A 17,952-nucleotide genomic window follows, 5' to 3' on the forward strand; every position below is an offset into this window, starting at 1 on the left:
AGAATTCAGTAAAATAATGCATGTAAATCACACTGCTAGCCCATGGCAGATGCTCAACCGAAATTAGTTCTTTTCCTCTCTTAAGTCTTGAGAATCATGGCAGAGAGAATCACTAAGTATGAATTAACTGAAAGCTTATCAACTAAAATAGAAGCCCCTGTTTGGTCCAGCTCCACGGTTGCTCTATCTTCTTTTAGGTGTCCTGGTTGGTGAAATCCTCAATCATATAAAGACAGCAGCTCAACCATGGAACCACAGAAAGCTTATCATGTATTCTGCAGTAAGTATTTTTGTCTCCATTCAACCTCCACTTGTTCAGGTGTGTGATCTCTTGAAGGTGGGGGCCTCATTTTTTAAAAAATATTTTTATTGACTTAGAGAGGAAGGGAGAGGGAGAGGGAGAGAGAAACATCCATGTGAGAGTGAAACATCCAGCTGCCTCCTGCACGCCCCCTAACTGGGGATCAAACCCACAATCCAGGCATGTTCCCTGACCAGGAAGCAAAGGGACAGCCATTCAGTGCACAGGACGATGCCCCAACCAAATGAAAAGTCAGTTGCACAAGTTTTGCTTAGTTTCTAATCTGGTTTCCAGTTCTAACTTATGTGATTTCTGGGACGTCACATATCTGTAACACCAGGCAGGGCAGGGCCTCATCTTGATCATCATTTCCTTATTGCCCAGTAGGTGGTAAGCACCTGTTCAAAGCTTTTTTTAAATTAAACACATAATTCTGGCCTTTGAGGAATTTGCAATCTAACACTGATAAGAGGAGTGTATACAGAAACACCCTACAGAGCAGTACAGAAATGCCATCAAGCCAGTGCTTTGGTGCCTCGGAGAAGACAAGCACTCACTTTTCCAAACCATAGGAGAGGAGAAGCTGAGTGCAGGACTTGGTGATGAACTGGAATGTGGGTGGAAGGCAATGATGTGGAAGGTAAAGGCAATGTTTCAAGCCTCGATGACTGGGAGGAAGATGGAACCATTAACAGAAGTAGTTTTAGGCCAGGGGAATGTACCAATTCGACAACCGGGTTTGAAATGCCAGGGGGCATCCAAGTTGAAAACTCCAGATGGCAAATGGACAGGTAGAAGAGGAAAGGGAAAGAGAGTTGCAACGTGAAGTTAGAGCTGCATTTGGGTACAGAAAGAAAAGGGAGCCATCTGGGAGAAGACTTCCTCCTTGGAGCAGGAGAGACAGGGGAAGAGACACAGGTGGAGGGGAGTTTCCAGGGACCATGCCCTGAAATGCCCGTCCGTGGAGTCTGGGACAAGCAGGGAAACTGGACATAGCATGCTGACTCAGTCTTCCACCCACTGTCTCCATGACAGAGGATCTTGGAGATGTGGTGTGGCTAGAGAAAGGCACGCTTTCATTCTGCACACAGATGGAAGAGGTGATTGAAGGTACAGGGAACTCTGCTTATCATCAGGGGTTCTAAATGGCATAGACCAGAGGAAGAGCTCATGCAGTGTAGAGCTTCCTGGAGAGAGGCAGGCCTGGAAAGTCAGTTGCACAAGTTTCCCTAGTTTCTAATCTGGTTTCCAGTCCTAACTTGTCTGATTTCTGGGACATCACATATCTATAATCCATTTCTTTCTCTAGTAAAACAGTTCTAACCCCTTTTGAATATTTGTACACTGCAATATAGCTTAGGCCAGTGGTTCTCAACCTTCCTAATGCCGCGACCCTTTAATACAGTTCCTCGTGTTGTGGTGACCCCCAACCATAAAATTATTTTCGTTGCTACTTCATAACTGTAATTTTGCTACTGTTAATGAATCGTAATGTAAATATCTGTGTTTTCCGATGGTCTTAGGCTCTACAGCAGCGGTTTTCAACTTGTGGGTCGCGACAATAATTTTATGGTTGGGGGTCACCACAACATGAGGAACTGTATTAAAGGGTCTCGGCATTAGAAAGGTTGAGAACCACTGGCTTAGGCAAACAAATGTTATACCCACTTGGCAGATATGAAAGTTGAATTCTAAATCTTAGAATTAGATAGCTAATCAGTGACAAAACCAGTCCCCTATGCTTCTCAGCCACTCTGGGATGAATATTGAACAATTTTTTTCTCTCTCTTTTTTAAAAATATATTTTATTGATTTTAGAGAGGAAGGGAGAGGGAGAGATAGAAACATCAATGATGAGAGAGAATCATTGATTAGCTGCCTCCTGCACTGCCCCTACTGGGGATCGAGCCCATAACCCAGGCATGTGCCCTTAGCCGGAATCGAACCTGGGACCCTTCAGTCTGCAGGCTGACGCCCTATCCATTGAGCCAAACCAGCTGGAGCAGAACAATTATTTTTTTTAAATATCTTTTTATTGATTTCAGAGATGGAGGGAGAGAAAAAGAGAGATAGAAACATTAATGATGAGAGAGAATCATTGATCAGCTGCCTCCGACACACCCCACACTGGGGAATCGAGCCCACAACCCAGGCATGTGCCCTCACTGGGAATCTAACTGTGACCTCCTGGTTCATAGGTTGATGCTCAACCACAGAGCCACACTGGCTGGGCTGAACAATTATTTTTAAGCTATATACTCTACTTCCTTATTTTTTATTCTCCTTAAACATTTATGACCTCATATATTCCTCTCTAATTTTAAAACCCCAGATTATCCTATACACAAAAAGAATCTAGCATTAATATGTTCCAAAATATTTTAAAATTTTAATGAAAATGACACAAGCTAAAAGAGAGATGCCTCTGGGAAAAAATCAGAAGATTTGGCTTAAATGTACTTTCTTCCTTTGTGGGATTATATGACAGTAAGCAAGCTACTTAATTTTTCTTGGGTCTGTTTTTTCATCGTTTAATTGGAAGTAATGATGTGTATGCAAATCTGACTGCCTAGCACACAGCAGATGCTCAACCAAAATTAGTTCTTCTCCTCTCTACTTCTATAGTCATTAGGGGTATAGGAAATTTAATTGAATCACAAACCATCATTAAGCTTTACAAATGCTTAATATATACCTATTGAATATAAATCTGAAACCAAGGTAAAGATTAAAAAATGATTTATTTCAAATCTCTGCAGCATGACACTACTGTAAGTGGCCTGCAGATGGCGCTAGATGTTTTCAACGGAATCCTTCCTCCCTACGCTTCCTGCCACTTAATGGAATTGTACCTTGAGAAGGGGTAAGTGTCTAAGAGGTGCTTTTCAAAATTAGTATCATTGGACCTGAAGTTTTTTATTATTATTATTGCTATTGTTAGATTAACTGTATTCTTAAAATATTTAATTTTTAGATTGGTACATAAACTTAAAAATCATATACTATATTAAATAATTCACTAAATTAAAAATATTGTTTGCCATTCACATTTTATGAAACAATTATATCCAAACTTCTGTATGCATCTTAACTTGTCTTCACCACTAGAGCCAATTTTGAATCCCCTAAAACTGTTTACCAGCGGTATTAACTAATAAGAGTAATTTGGGCTGCTGTAGAAATGAACCTCGAATTCTCAGAGGCTTACTTAATCAATGGAGATTTATTTCTCACTCATTCATCTGACAGTTCAATGTAGATGTTCCTAGTCAGTAGGAGCCACACATGGTGATTCAGGGACCCAGGGTTCCATCTTTTGGATCTACAGTTTTTAAGAGTGCTGGGCTCATCTGCAGGCAGCTTGCAGAAAGGATCAAGAGGGTGGAGAAAGCAACCTGCTTATGAACCACCTCAGCCCAAAAGGGGAACCTATCACTTCTACTTACATTCTACTGGCTAAAATTAGTCACTTGGTCCCACTGAGGTGCAGGGGTTCTGGGAAATGTAGTCACTCCTCAGCTTTAACTCTGTTCTATGGAAAGAGAATCACAAATTTTGAAGGACTTTGGGTCATCTTTGCATATCATCTTTTTTTAAAACTACTTTTTTTAAAAAAAATACGTTTTTATTTATTTTAGAGAAAGGAAGGGAGAGGGAGAGAGAGAGAGAGGGAGGGAGAGAAATATTGATTGGCTGCCTCCTGTATGTATACTGATGGGGACTGGACCCAATAACTGGGCATGTGCCCTAACTAGGAATCGAATCAGCGACCTTTCAGTGCACGGGACGAAGCTCAAGCAACTGAGTCAAACCGAACAGGACTGCCATATCATCTTCAGATAAAAATGCTGTCACTGGAAAAGTTGTCCCTCAATATAAGTACTCATTCCCATAATATTAGGGACATTTTTAAAAACTTATAAGTGATTACATATTTGTTTATATGGCTTTTTAAAGTAATGTTTAAAGGCTTGTTTATAACAACATCCAAATGTGCAATTGTGAGGTTATTATACTCCACTTCCAAAGAAAAAAAGAAATCACTAAATCCTATTTGAACTTCTCTCTGGCCTCGTTGGCAAATGACTTTCATAAGCACTTCATACTAACTCTACTAGATTGGTTTAGGACAATGCACCTTCCCCCAAAAAGTACACTGTTTTTTGAAATCAAATATGGAGAGAACCCTCTTTAATATGAGAGAATGTAAGGATTTGAATATATATCCCCACTTCCTCTTTCTGAGGTATAATTTTGATAAAGTCTTTGCTATATTCAAACACATATGTTATGTATTATTCAGTTCCACGTTTAAGACCTGGTTAAGGAGAGGGGAGATGGATTCATTCAGAGGAAAGACTGAAAAATACTGAGGGATGAAAAGAGAGAAAAGGAAGGAGCAAATGAGAAGCATAAAGGAAAAAAATAGGAGAAAGGAACCCCAACATCCCACCCCAATTCTTACTCAAAAACTCATCAAATCACCCCCAACTCTTCCAACCACAGCCTTTCAGCTTCTTCTCTGATTAAGTATTCTGATCTCCACCTCCTATGCCCCTGGTCTTCTAACAAACCAACCCCCTCCCCCATTTCCACCCTCTTGATCTGGCCCACCTGCACTATCTCCCCATTCTCACCCCTAAATTGGTTAAAATCTACTTATTCCCATATATTTTTCTACTAGTCCCTCAGCTGGTGGTTTACAAGCTAAGTAGAAAGAAAATCAATGGCAAGTTCAACAATACAAAACTAACAGAGCTCTCTCCTCTACCTTCCTCCACCAGGGACTACTTCGTGGAGATGTACTATCGAAATGAGACTCACCATGAGCCATATCCCCTCACGCTGCCAGGCTGCACCCCCAGCTGCCCACTGACAAAGTTTGCTGAGCTGGTTGCACCTGTGATCCCCCAAGACTGGTCCACGGAGTGTAGAATCACAAGCAAACATGAAGGTACTAAGGACATTGGGGATTAGGGTGCAGGCAGAGCCCTGCAGAAAGGGCAGGACGCCCTGCCTTAGGGTGGACAATGCTTTGAGAATATAACATGGCCATTACCCCCAGATTTAAAAGAAACAGGTTTTGGGTGATAATCATATGTTTCAGGGACCCCAATTTCAGACAACTCCTACCTCTCTACCTGCCCCTGCCCCCACTTGCCATAAACCCTGACCTGATTTATTTCAGTGTTAATATAAAAGGGCATCAATGCCAACATATAACCAGAGATAAGACTTCGATCAAAATTCCTGGAGCTCCCATGAGCTACACGATTGACCACATAGGACCTTTTGTTGTTTCAAGATTCCAAGATTTTATTTAAGCAGAATTAAATGAGGCTATTCTTTAAGTGTCTGAAGTGGAAAAGATGTCAAACAAATCTTGGTGACAGCAAAGACGGGAAGACTTTAATCCTAGGCTAATGGGCAGAGAACCAACTTACCCATTACTTCCAGCCTTCTCACAAGAAGCAAAGAAATGAGCTACAGTACAGAGATCTGGAGAAGTAATCTACACCAGGAAACTGATCCTATCTTTCAATGTTTCTGTAAAAACGTATTGGGTGGCAGAGCTGAAAAATAAATACCTCTTTGTACACTTTGGCACGGGAAAATTCATGTTACTTTTGATGAAACCAAAAGCAATCTTGCCAGCAAACTTTGCTGTACATAATGCATATGTATAGACATAATAGCAAATTATTAATTTGCTGAGAACAAGATACTCAGGCCCAACACATCAAGATGAGAGCCCTGCAGAGTGGAGTTGCTCTCAAAGCTCCATGGTAAGACATGTTGCATGTGAAGTTGATATAAAAGAGGAAGTATGATGACACAGTTTCAAACTGGAACAAAATTAGAAATGTCAGAATGTCCTAAATGCCTCCAAGATCTAAGCTTTTTGGAATATTGAAAGTGTGGCTGTGATACCTGTTCTGACAACAACAGCGACGGGTAAGGCTTTGGTCCTGGTTTCTGCAAAAAATCTAAGCACCCACAGGTCCTGCTGAAACTACTCACTATGTAAGAAGAAATCATGTTCAAATGATGACTTTTTGGAGTCCTGTATATTTGCCATGTGGTAGATGCCATACATCTAGAGAACAACGTGCTATGCCATGCTTACAGCTAAAAATGAAATGGTTTCTAGAGATGGTTTCTACTGGGTGCCAGAGTCTAGAGCTAGGCCGTTCCCCCTCCCAGTTGGCCATGGGATGACTGACAGGTGATACTGATTGACATACTTATTTGCATGATTTCTTTCCCAAGTAAATATGTGGCTTTGGGGACATCATCTAATTATTCTTTCTCCTCCATGCATGTAACTTTCCTCCAGAAGTGAGCCAAAGTGTAAAATAGTGAATAAAGTCATTGTTAGGAAGTTCAATACCATTACATTTTTATAATGGATGATGAAAAGAGTGTGAGTTTAATGATAATAAAATTCCCGAAGGACAGATTTTAGGGACTTTTTTTGTTTTGTGGCTTTATTTTAATGTAACAGGAGGAAAAATATATAAAGTAAAATTATTTGACTGGCTTACATTAACATTATACATTGAAAATGTATTTAGTTTGGACTTTACTACTTTGGATAAAGGCTAAGCTGATGGATGGCTCTGCTTCATCTATTTAGGATAAAACTTGCTAAGAAAACATCCTTGGGCAAGTTATGAGGTAGTACGAATTAAAGAGATACATATTACACAGAAAAACTAGGGTTTATGTCTTATGTCTACCAGGGTTGCTATGGGAACAAGAGCTACCTGGATTTGGAGGGCGGGAGGTAGTAAGGAATGTCAGGCAGGCTTCTTGCAGGAAGGGACAACTGACCCACCTGAAATCAGTTTGGATGGGACTTTCTGAAAATGTGGTACAAGGTACTTGAAAGGCATGTACCAAATGTCCTATTGGCTTGAAGCTGGAATGGATAGGGGAGTTACTCCCCAGAAGATTCCTAAGGGGCCAATTCTAAAGAAATAAAATGTCATCTCCACAATAGCCAGGATTCTATTTTGTTCTCTGCTATATCTGTCCTGGACACCTAGAAGTGCCTATGCCTGGCATGGATTGGTGCTCAATGAACATTTGCTCAATGAGTGTATACATTAGTTATCTTTCCTCCCTGAACCTACTCTTAGAATCCATCTTGATTGGCAGCAACACCAAGTAACTTGGGAGTGTTTTTTTTGACCCCACCCTCTCCATCCTCTACAGCTAATCCGTCATCTCTTATCAAATCTACCTGTAGTATGTTTGTAAATATTTTCCTCAAAACACCACTATCAACAATTCAAGATCCACATAGGATGAAATATAATTAAGCAGCAAAATATGTTAAGAAGGAGAAAACTCAGGTACTGGTGAGTTCAAGCAGATCAAGAGAGGAGCGTGAGCGTTGCTCCTCAACTATGATTCAATGACTTCCTTTTGGTGGTTTGAAATTGGTCATGGTGTCACAGCTGGAGTATTTTCACCACAGAAATAAGCATATGCCACAAATCAGTGTGTTATTGTTTTTTTGTTTTGTTTTGTTTTATGATATCCAGTTACCAGCACACAACTGGTTTTAGCTCAAAGAAAGCTTGTTAAGATTCTATAACATGAGGTGGTCTCCAACAAAGTGAATTTAATATTTGAACTTCTGTAAGTAAAAAGGATTGCATTTGTTCTATAGGGTCTCAAACAGTGATGGTAAATGCAGCAGGGAAACATTTCAGGAAGACAGATTGTGTCTGTGTTAGGAAATTTCTGGGACTGGGAGTGTCCGTTGGGCTGGTGGTCACTTGCTTTGACGAGACACTAGAGAGCAAGGTGAAGCACTGAAGAGGGTAGGGGTTGAGTGGCTCCTTAATAGGGCATCCAAATTTAGCAAATAAAAGTACAAGATGCCAAGATAAATATAATTAATAGTTCTAGCTGCTGAATTTTTATAATATTTCTTTTAAAAGGCCAAATTAAGGACATTTAGGCTGTTCTGAGAAGTCCAATACAGGAAGCAGGACAATGTCATTAAATAAGGACATGTTATAGATATACAGAATGCCTGGCAACCCTACTCCTGAGGGGATTTCTACCCATGAAATCCTACTCATACTTGTAGGCAGTGTTTTCAGCTAGTAGACCAATTAATTTAATTCTCACATCAATTAAATGAGCCAGAGCCTTTGCTGAAAATTTCATGATAAGTCTAAGTTCCATACTGTGTTACTTAAAAAAAATTCTTTTTTAGAAAATGCTTTTGTAATTCCCAAATTTTACTAACACAATCAGATCTTCTTCACTAGCACTCTCCTAACCCTTACCTCAATCTCCACTCCAGTTATTTCATAGGAAGGAGATGCATTGGTAGGCAGTTCCCATGTCCCCTAATAATCCTTGTAAAGTTGAGATTCTATAGCACATATACACATGCCCAAGAGTCAACTATGAGCCTTGAAGGCAGGATCCATACTTTTTTCCTCCTTGAATCTCCAGGCAGTCTACAATGCTTAGAACCTGGTACCTTCAACCAATATTTGCTAATTGAATAAAATAAATGTTCAGCCGTCCATACCCAGCCTGGCTTCCGCATGGCCGGACCCAGATGTCAGAAGCCTGCACTCAGTTGTTTAATAAATAGAGGAAAGCTATGAATGAGCCTCAAATGTGACTGCCTGATAAAGACACCGTCATGGACTATCCTACCTAATAAAATAGTAATATGCAAATTGACCGAACCTTCACTATGCACAAGCCACGCCCACCAGCCAAAGCCACACCCACCAACCAATCAGTGCGAGTATGCAAATTACCCAGCAAAGATGGCAGTTAATTTGCATACACTGAGGGAGGGAGGAGTGAAGACTGAAGACAACTTAGAAGGAAGAGGGAGGAAAAGCGGAAAGCAAGGTGGCTACCAGAGGGAAAGCCCAGGCAGGGCGGAGCGGGGCAGGCAGCAGCAGCGTGCGGGTGTAGGCGCAGCGGCCGCAATGGCAGCAGCAGTGGCAGTGGCGTGCAGCCACAGCAGCCACTTGCAGGATTCTTCCTGCAAATGGGCTACTAGTATATCCATATGTATATATCAACATGTCTGTGTTATTTGACCTCTTATTTCAGCATAATCACCATGGTATTCTTTTATTCCCCCATTGCTATTTAGAGGCCTGTTCAGTGATACCCATCCCAGCACCTCTCCTACCTCAGAAATTAGGCCATCTGATTATAATATTTTTTTCCCATCCTTGTTGCCATTATCATCAGTTTTCCCAAGACATGTCTCATCATTCATAAAAAGACATTGGAAACTTGCTTTGGTATATACCAACTCACACCTCATTTCCACTTCTGCCCTCAATCTAAGCAATTTGGACCTTCCTAACAATGCCCCACCTCATACCCTACCCACCATACCAATATCCAACCTTACATCAGATCAATCACACAGTTTCTCCATTCTGATCTGCTGGGTGAAGCTTAAGCCTGCTGTCACCATTTCAAACTATGAGTGAAATTTCTGTTCCAACTGCAGCTGGATCTTTCAACCATGCTTGGTATTCACCCTTATGGGACACTTTTCCCGTTTTCTATAGAAAGGCATTGTGTTGTGTGTGTTTTTCTGAAATTTCTAATTCTATCTTGGCTTCTTTAATTCTCATGATATATCCTAAGAAGACCAAGATAATACATTGAAAGCCCTTTTAAGTTCCGTCCCTACCTCAAAATATCTCAGTAGCTTGAACCTGCCTTTACTGCTGTCCCTCTGAAAACATGTTCCTCCTTGAGTAACCTAACTCCTTTCCCTGTTCATATGGTCCCCAACACTTCAGTTTCCTTGGACCTCAATGAGTCTCTTAGCTTCATTTTGTACCATAGTAGAAGGCTCCATCCCTTCTATGATGAAAATGACCAAATCTTCTCATCAGAGAATGCCCTCCCGTGCCTGTTCTATCATTCTCTTCAATCTCAATTTCCTCAAACTAATAATTTGCACTAACTCTATTTCCTCATCTCCCTCTCCGGAACTATTCTGTAAAATGATCAACCTTCCTTCATGTTTTTAATCCTCACCCAAGGATATGATTATTGATTTTTAGAGAGAAACATAGATGTGAGAAACATCAATTGGTTGCCTCCCTTACACACCCCGATCCTTCATGTTTTTTGAAACTTCCTTTTTGAAAGCCATCAGTGCCTAATTCAGCAGCCTCTTTTCCTTTCCCTGACAACTTCACATATCCCCATTTTGCAGAAAAAAATACTGAACCTCAGAAAATCACATGCCACAAGTGGTAGGGTCTGGATTCAAGCCTAACACTTTCCAACACCATATTTCTATTATATCAAAGTTCCTTTCCATCCCACACTGTCTTGTGCACCATTTCCTTAGGGCAAATTCCAAAAAATGGGATTAGTGGGTCAAAGTACATGAATATTTAATAAGCAATAGATACTTATTGAATACCTATTATGTACACAGTATGTCCCTATGTAACAGGCATTAAGTTTGCTGAGGAAACAGCAGCAATATAAGAAAATTGTCTCTTGTGGCTTTTAGATCTGGGCAGGGAGGTGGGGAAGCAGGTAAGAGGAGAGGGAGACAGAAATAAACAAGCCCTAACTGAGCCACGTCAGCCAGGCAGTTTTGAGGTTTTTTAAAACACAAATTAAGCCATGTCACTTCCATGTGTAATAAATGTTAATGATTTCCATTTGCCCCACGGCAAACCAGACCTTCTAAAACCTGAACCCCAACCTACGTATCTGGTCTCACCTCACCATAACCTATACTCCAGTTGCATGTAACTGCTTATTATTTTCCCAAACATACTCTTGAGCTATTCATCTTGTCTCCTGGCAAAATCTTATTTAGCACACAGGCCCATTCAGATCTTATCATTTTCTCAGAAGACTTTCCAAACTCTTTCTCTTCCAAATAGAATACCTTGTGTCAATTGCAAGACAGGCATATTTTTTATGACTCTATTTTACTATGTATCACACTATCTCATAATTATCTATCTGATTATTCCTCTAGGTATTGAATCTCCTCAAGAGAAGGGATCATAGACCCCCAGAACCTAACACACAGCTGGTCTGGCATATGGTGTGTGCTCTCTGCATGCCTAGGGAGGCATGAAGGAAGGAAAGAGGAAAAACCTATTCCATTGAACCACCATGACAACATAGCCAAAAAAAATCACTGAAAATCATTTCCACCCTGCTGGCGTGGTTGAGTGTCGACCTATGAACCAGGAGGTCACAGTTCAATTCCCGGTCAGGGCATATACCCAGGTTATGGGCTCAATCCCCAGTGGGGGGTGTGCAGGAGGCATCAAATCAATAATTCTCATCATTGATGTTTCTATCTCTCTCTCCCTTTCTATTCTTCCCTGAAATCAATAAAAATATATTTAAAAAAAAGAAAATAATTTCCAAATACAGACAGTCATGAACATTAGTTTTTAAGAATCATTAGTCTCTGCCTTCCTCATTTCCATTTAGTCCTTTCCTTCCTTCCTCAATTCCATTTAGTTCCCTCCAACTTGACATTAACTCCATCCTCAATCCTAATGGCACCCAACTCCCAGGATCTAATTTTATTAATATTCACTTTCTCATGTTGCTAATAGAATTCCTGACATCATGAGAAAAGCACTGGACTAATAGTCAGGAACCCAGGAGTTCTAGATCATTGATTCATTCCACAAATGTTTATTGAGCACTTGCTATGGGGCAGGTACTGTTATAAGTGCATTAGATATATTCATGAACAAAAGAGACAAAATTGTCTGCCTTCATGAAGCTTACATTCTATTAGAGAGGGAAAAAGGATGGACAATAATTAATAAACATGATAAGAAAGTACTTTGGAAAGTGAAGATCATTAGCACCAGACTGGAAATGGATCTGGGGAGAGGACATACAGATTGCACCTTTAAATGAAAGCCCTCAATTCGAAGATGAGATTTGAGAAAGAATGTGATGCAGTGGCCTGATGCAGAGATATGTGAAAAGAGCATCCAGACAATGATAACAATATAGCAAAGGCAGTAAGGGGGAGCGTGCCTGGCATGTTTGAGGATAGACAAGAAGGCCTGTATGGCCAAAAGAGAAGAAGTAGAAGGACAGGGACAGGAGAGGAAATCCAAGAGGTTAAAAAGCCAGATGATGAAGAGTCTCATCAACTGTTTTAATCAGGGTTTGGGCTTTCATTCCTGTAGATGAGCATTCACTGCAGACTTTAAGTAGAGGAGTACGCTGATTTGACTTGAAGTCATTTGGGTTAAAAACAGAATAATTGTACGGAAGAAAGGATAGAAGCTAAGGAGCAAGACAGAAGGGCATTGTAGTAATCCTGGCCAAAAAAATGATGGTGGCTCAAAGCAGGGTGGTGGCAGAGAAAGGGAGAAATCATTGCATTCCAAAAACAGTTTTTTATAGAAGAACAGGATTTCCTGACTGGTTGGGTATATGATGTGAGAGAAAGAGTCAAGGAAAACTCCAAGAGTTTTGGAGTGAGACACTAGGAGAAGGAGGTTTCCATCAACTGAAGTGGGGAGGATGCGGGAGGAACAGATTTGGCAGGGTGTGGGGGGTAGGGATGAACAGAGGTTGGGAGTGCAGTTTTGGAATGCCTACTAGATGTCCAAGGGCATATGTCTAGGACACTGTTGGATATATGAGTCTTGAGTTTGGGGAAGATTTAAATTTGGAAGTCATTAGTGAATAGATGGCTTTTAAAATTATACGACTGATAAGATCCTATGTATTCCAATCCAAATTCAAATATCTGCTTTAACTTAGCCAAATTATCTAATCTCTCCACTTCTCATTTTTATCATCTTTACAATGATAAAGTTAGGCTAAATAAATGATTTTCAACTGGGTTCCGTGGAACACTCACTAACTAGGGTTCTGTAGACAGAGCTTCCAGGATCAGAGATGTTTGTTCTCCCATTGCCTTTGCCAAAAAGAAATCCATATTTTTACAATGAAAAACAGACATACAACTAGAGATGGTATAATGAAAATCAGACACATTTATATAAATATGATATACATACTATAGTTGACTAGGATGTATGTGTGGGTGGGGTTAGGATAACTTTCCAGATGAAATAATGAATAGCATCTAATTTAAAATGACCCCATATATCTGTATCATGCCTGGTCAGCTGTCAAAGGGATATGTGTAAATAAAGGTACAGATTAACAGCAGTACACAGTTATCCTAAAAAATGCTTGCCATAGTCAATCTGTGCTCAAGGTTTCCTCTCTAAAAGATATTTACCAAAAATCAAATTCAAAGGTTGAAAGATGATATTCCATTTCTTTTAGATCCAATTAATGATTGCAGTTGAGTATTCAGAAATTCCTTTGACCCTGAGACCAGGAACAATTAATAATTTTAATTGTAGAAAAATACATGAAGTTAGTCCTGGAAGAGGACTTTAGAAATATTTCAGTCAATTGCCCTCCTGGAGGAGTTGAGACACAAAGTTCAAAATCATACTGGAACTGGGACCTAGGTCAGTGGTCAGCAAACTGCAGCTCGCGAGCCACAGGCGGCTCTTTGGCCCCTTGAGTGTGGCTCTTCCACAAAATACCACGGCCTGGGCGAATATATTTTGAAGAAGTGGCATTAAAAGAAGTTTAAGTTTAAAAAATTTGGCTCTCAAAAGAAATTTCAATCATTGTATTGTTGATATTTGGCTCTGTTGACTAATGAGTTTGCCGACCACTGACCTAGGTCCTCTCCTGAGTCCTAGTCTATTGCTCTTTTCACCACACTATGCCGATTTCAAGGCTGCTTCAGAAATGCCACTGACATTTACAATTAAGGCAGAGCCCTGGCTGGTGTGGCTCAGTTGGTTGGGTGTCATCCTGTGCACCCACAGGTTGCAAGTTGGATTCCCAGTCAGGGCACATGGCAGGTTTGGGGGCACGATCCCCAGGAGGGGCATGTAGGAGGCAAGCGATCGATGTTTCTATCTCTCTCTCCCTCTCCCTACTTCTCTCTGAAATCAATAAAAACATGAATTTTTTTAAAGGCAGAAATCAACACTGATTGATTAGTAATCTTCATATATTTCTAACCCATTAATGTTTTTCCTGTTTTCCCACAGTCCTAAGGCTCGTCCTTGCCATTGCCTTTTGCCTGGTGTCTGGTATTCTAGTGGTGCTTCTATTTACCCTTGTCCGCCATGGGCCCTGCTGGCAGAGAGACTCCTATCGGGACATCTGAACAGACAGCTGAAGAAGGGCGGACATGCCAACCTTCTGTGAAGCAGCATCTCTCAATGACACAGGATTCAAAGGACAGTTTCACCATGTGGGTGCAACCCTGCCCACACTCTTCTTTTTGAGTCTGCCTAGAGCAGGAACTCACAGTGAGTGACCCAGAGACAGCTGCTGAACTGACTGATGAATGAACACCCAGGTTGCTTGGTTAGGTCTCATCGCAGTGCAGGCTTCTCATTCGGCTACGTCTAGGAAGAAGTTCTCTGCAAACAGTTGTATTCTCTGGCACAGATGTCCAGACAGAAACAAGAAGCCAAACTCCAATCAACCTTTAGCCTGCAAAGATCAAAAGGTTACAAGGTGTGGCAAAGACATAGATTAAAGAAGCCTGGATAATTGGGGGGGGGGGGGGGGGGGGGCGGTGATTAGATTAGCAGTAGAATTATATAGGATGATCCTTATAAAATAAGACCCAATCAGAAGGTTTAATAAATTTGGTTGTGTAGTGTGTTTTTTTCAGCCACTAAGTAGGTTTAATACAAATGCACGCACACACACACACACACACACACACTCTGGAAAAGAAACTCCTACCTAATGTTTGATAGCCAACACATACATACACATATCTATATTAAAAATGCCTATATTTAATTATCAGAAACTATAATATCAACTGCTTTAGTTGTAGCTCAGGTCATTTTCCCCATAATTTTTATAATAGGGAATAACTAGAAAATCTATGTACCCCTGGTAGTGGTGGTTCTTCTTCCTTTTTCCTTCTTCCTTCTTCCTTCTTCCTTCTTCCTTCTTCCTTTTTCCTTCTTCCTCCTCCTCCTCCTCTTCCTCCTCCTCCTCCTCCTCCTCCTCCTCCCCCCCCTGCTCCTCCTCCTCCTCCTCCTTCTTCTTCTTTTACCTCAACTATCAGAGCTTGATATTTATAAAGTTCTGATTTCTTTATTTCATTTTAAAATTAAGAGATTTCACTTTGATAAGGGCTATTCATAGCCATGGTGAAATGATAATGTATTTTAATTGCTGCAAATAGATCTGGATTTCTCAAGTGGTGAGGTAGATAGAAAAGTAGACTGAAAGATTATTACCAACTGCCTCAGGTCTGTGCCAGCTTTAGTCCAAGTTGGAACAAATGTTTTAAAATCTAAAACCGTGGCTTCATAATCTCGAAATGAGAGTCCCGACTCTTCACAGAAGTCACATCTAGTTCTCATGGTCTATGAACAATGTGTTTCTTCATTTTGTACTCTGGGTTGGTCATTGTCCAAGCAAACACTTCCATGAATGGTACCATTGTAGTGAGTCTGAAATTTATTCTTAACAATTATTTTCTGCATTGAGCTTCAACCATCCAGTTGGTGGAAAACTTGATTTCCTTCATTGGTAGCGTTCTTCACCTCCTCAGGTTCAACTAAAAGTCCCAGAGTGTACCTAGTGGAGTCAGGTAAGGGTCCACTAGATTGCTGTCCACACTGGTCTTCAATCAGCTCACTTCCATGCCCACGTGGTGCTCTGAAGGTAGGCAGAGGGCATCGGTGCCATGACTCCCAAGGTCACACACTTGGAGCTCATCAGCCTGGCATTGTCCAGTCCCCTACTCGGTGTTACCTGCTGGGATCTCCCACCAGCATAGAACGCGCTGCCCCCAGAATCCTACCCCATCTTTTGGTCTTAGTCTCAGAAACCTTCCTCTCCCTTGGATTCCACAGCTTCCACAACTCCAAGCACTTACCTCTCATCCTCAATTTCTGCTTAATTCTCACTGAGATATGGCTATTGCAAACAAAAGCCTGAGAAGTTGTCTTCTCTTGCCTGGCACCTGCTGCTTTCTGTGGGAATACAGGAGGCACATAGGCAAGAAATACAAGATTTGACTACGTTCTCAACTTGGGGAAAGGCAAAACATCTATAGCAGCAAGAAAAAAGAACACATTTCTTTCTCCACAAAGTAGCCAGTCATATCACTAAGGAAGTCACAATATCCTATGGTAATAAGTGATGAGACTTTAAAATAGAAGTATGAACAGAACTGCAAGTCATGGATTTTCTCACTCATTCAACCAACATCTATGGAAGACCTACTATTTGCTAATCTCTGGCCTAGATGCTAAATTGTTCATCCCTAATGTGTTTATTAAGGTGTTTGGCCCAACAACTATCTTATACAGGGTTGACAGAATGTGAAAGTAAAAGCTTTCACAACCTTTTCTTCTTATCTTTTCTTACCATAAGTGGCTAAAAGGACCTCTAGTTTCTATTGTTCTGAGAGATTTTTAACATCCCCCGTTCTCTTCCTCTACCATCTTTAGATTACTGTAAAGAAAGTTCTCACTCCCAACTTAGCTGTTACTTTTACTTTCCACAGAACTATGCTGTTGATCAATGCTGTAACTATTTTTCATACTTTACGGAAGAATTCCCATGTGACAAATGAAAATTCAAAGTGACAAATGATCTATAGTGATAAAGCAAAGAGCACAAATGTACTGTAACATTCCTCAGGAAATAAGTTAATCATCCAATTTCCAGAGGAAATTATCTCTACTGATAAAAGGGACTTTTTCAGGTGGGTCAGGAAAGATGGGTCCAGTTGACACGATGACAAATATTGTATGAAAGACAATTGCTAGGGTTGAGATGAGCTCTGCTCTGAAATGTATTCCCCACATTTGAACCACTGGAGAGGCCTTTGAGCAGAATTAGAATATTGCAATAATTACTATATCAATATAGGGACATTCCCTACCATACAAATTATCAGCAATGTATATGTAGGAAAGTTCTAAGGACGAGTTGAGGTAGAATATTCCTAGCTAGAATGGCATTGCATAAAGAAAGTATTAAGAGAACATGCTTACAAAAAGAATAATTGGTGGCATTAGAAGAGTACAAGCATTAGAGGCAAACATTTTACTGGAAGTCATTCAAACAAGAAAAGTTTTTAATATTAAAATTGGCATTTTTTTTTCTCCTGATCATGTTCCCTATTCTCTCAATGTTCTGTTTTCTGTCTTGTTGTAATATTGTTGGCATTGATTCTCTCTTCATAGCCAGGGGGGATTTCTTGGTGAGTGAAAGCCCAATTGTTAGTTTTCTCTTTTAAAACTTTTTTTATAGAAACTCTATTTGAAAAATAAGGGCTACATATATACAATAAAGGAGTAATAGAAATATAATGCAAGCCACAAATGAGAGCCACGTATGGGATTTCAAATTTTCAAAAGGTAAAAATAATGAAATTAATTCTAATAATAAAATTTATTTAGCCAGTGCATCTAAAATATCACTTCAACATATAATCAATATTTTTAAAGTTTATTAATGAGATATTTTACAGTTTTTTTCATACTAACTATTTGAAATCTGATGAGTGTTACACAGCACATCTCAATTTGCACTAGGCATATGTCAAG

General features: G+C 40.3%; 1 protein-coding gene across 2 annotated transcripts in view; it reads left to right on the forward strand.

Moving 5' to 3' along the window:
• ACP3 (acid phosphatase 3) overlaps positions 1-14,909 on the forward strand; it is a 39,150-nt gene extending 24,241 nt beyond the window's left edge. The window contains exons 8-11 of one of the 2 annotated variants that reach the window (XM_079794506.1): positions 198-280; positions 3,061-3,164; positions 5,086-5,255; positions 14,410-14,909. In XM_079794506.1, coding sequence (XP_079650632.1) covers positions 198-280; positions 3,061-3,164; positions 5,086-5,255; positions 14,410-14,528 — 476 coding nt within the window. In that variant the 3' untranslated portion in view covers positions 14,529-14,909. Of the gene's footprint in view, positions 1-197; positions 281-3,060; positions 3,165-5,085; positions 5,256-11,318; positions 11,728-14,409 lie in introns of those variants that run through there. The other variant, XM_079794507.1, reaches the window with a different exon arrangement.
• The last annotated feature ends 3,043 nt before the right edge of the window (positions 14,910-17,952 follow it).

This window comes from Cnephaeus nilssonii, assembly GCF_951640355.1.
Source record: "Cnephaeus nilssonii genome assembly, chromosome: 17".
In the NCBI taxonomy this organism is placed as follows: domain Eukaryota; kingdom Metazoa; phylum Chordata; class Mammalia; order Chiroptera; family Vespertilionidae; genus Cnephaeus; species Cnephaeus nilssonii.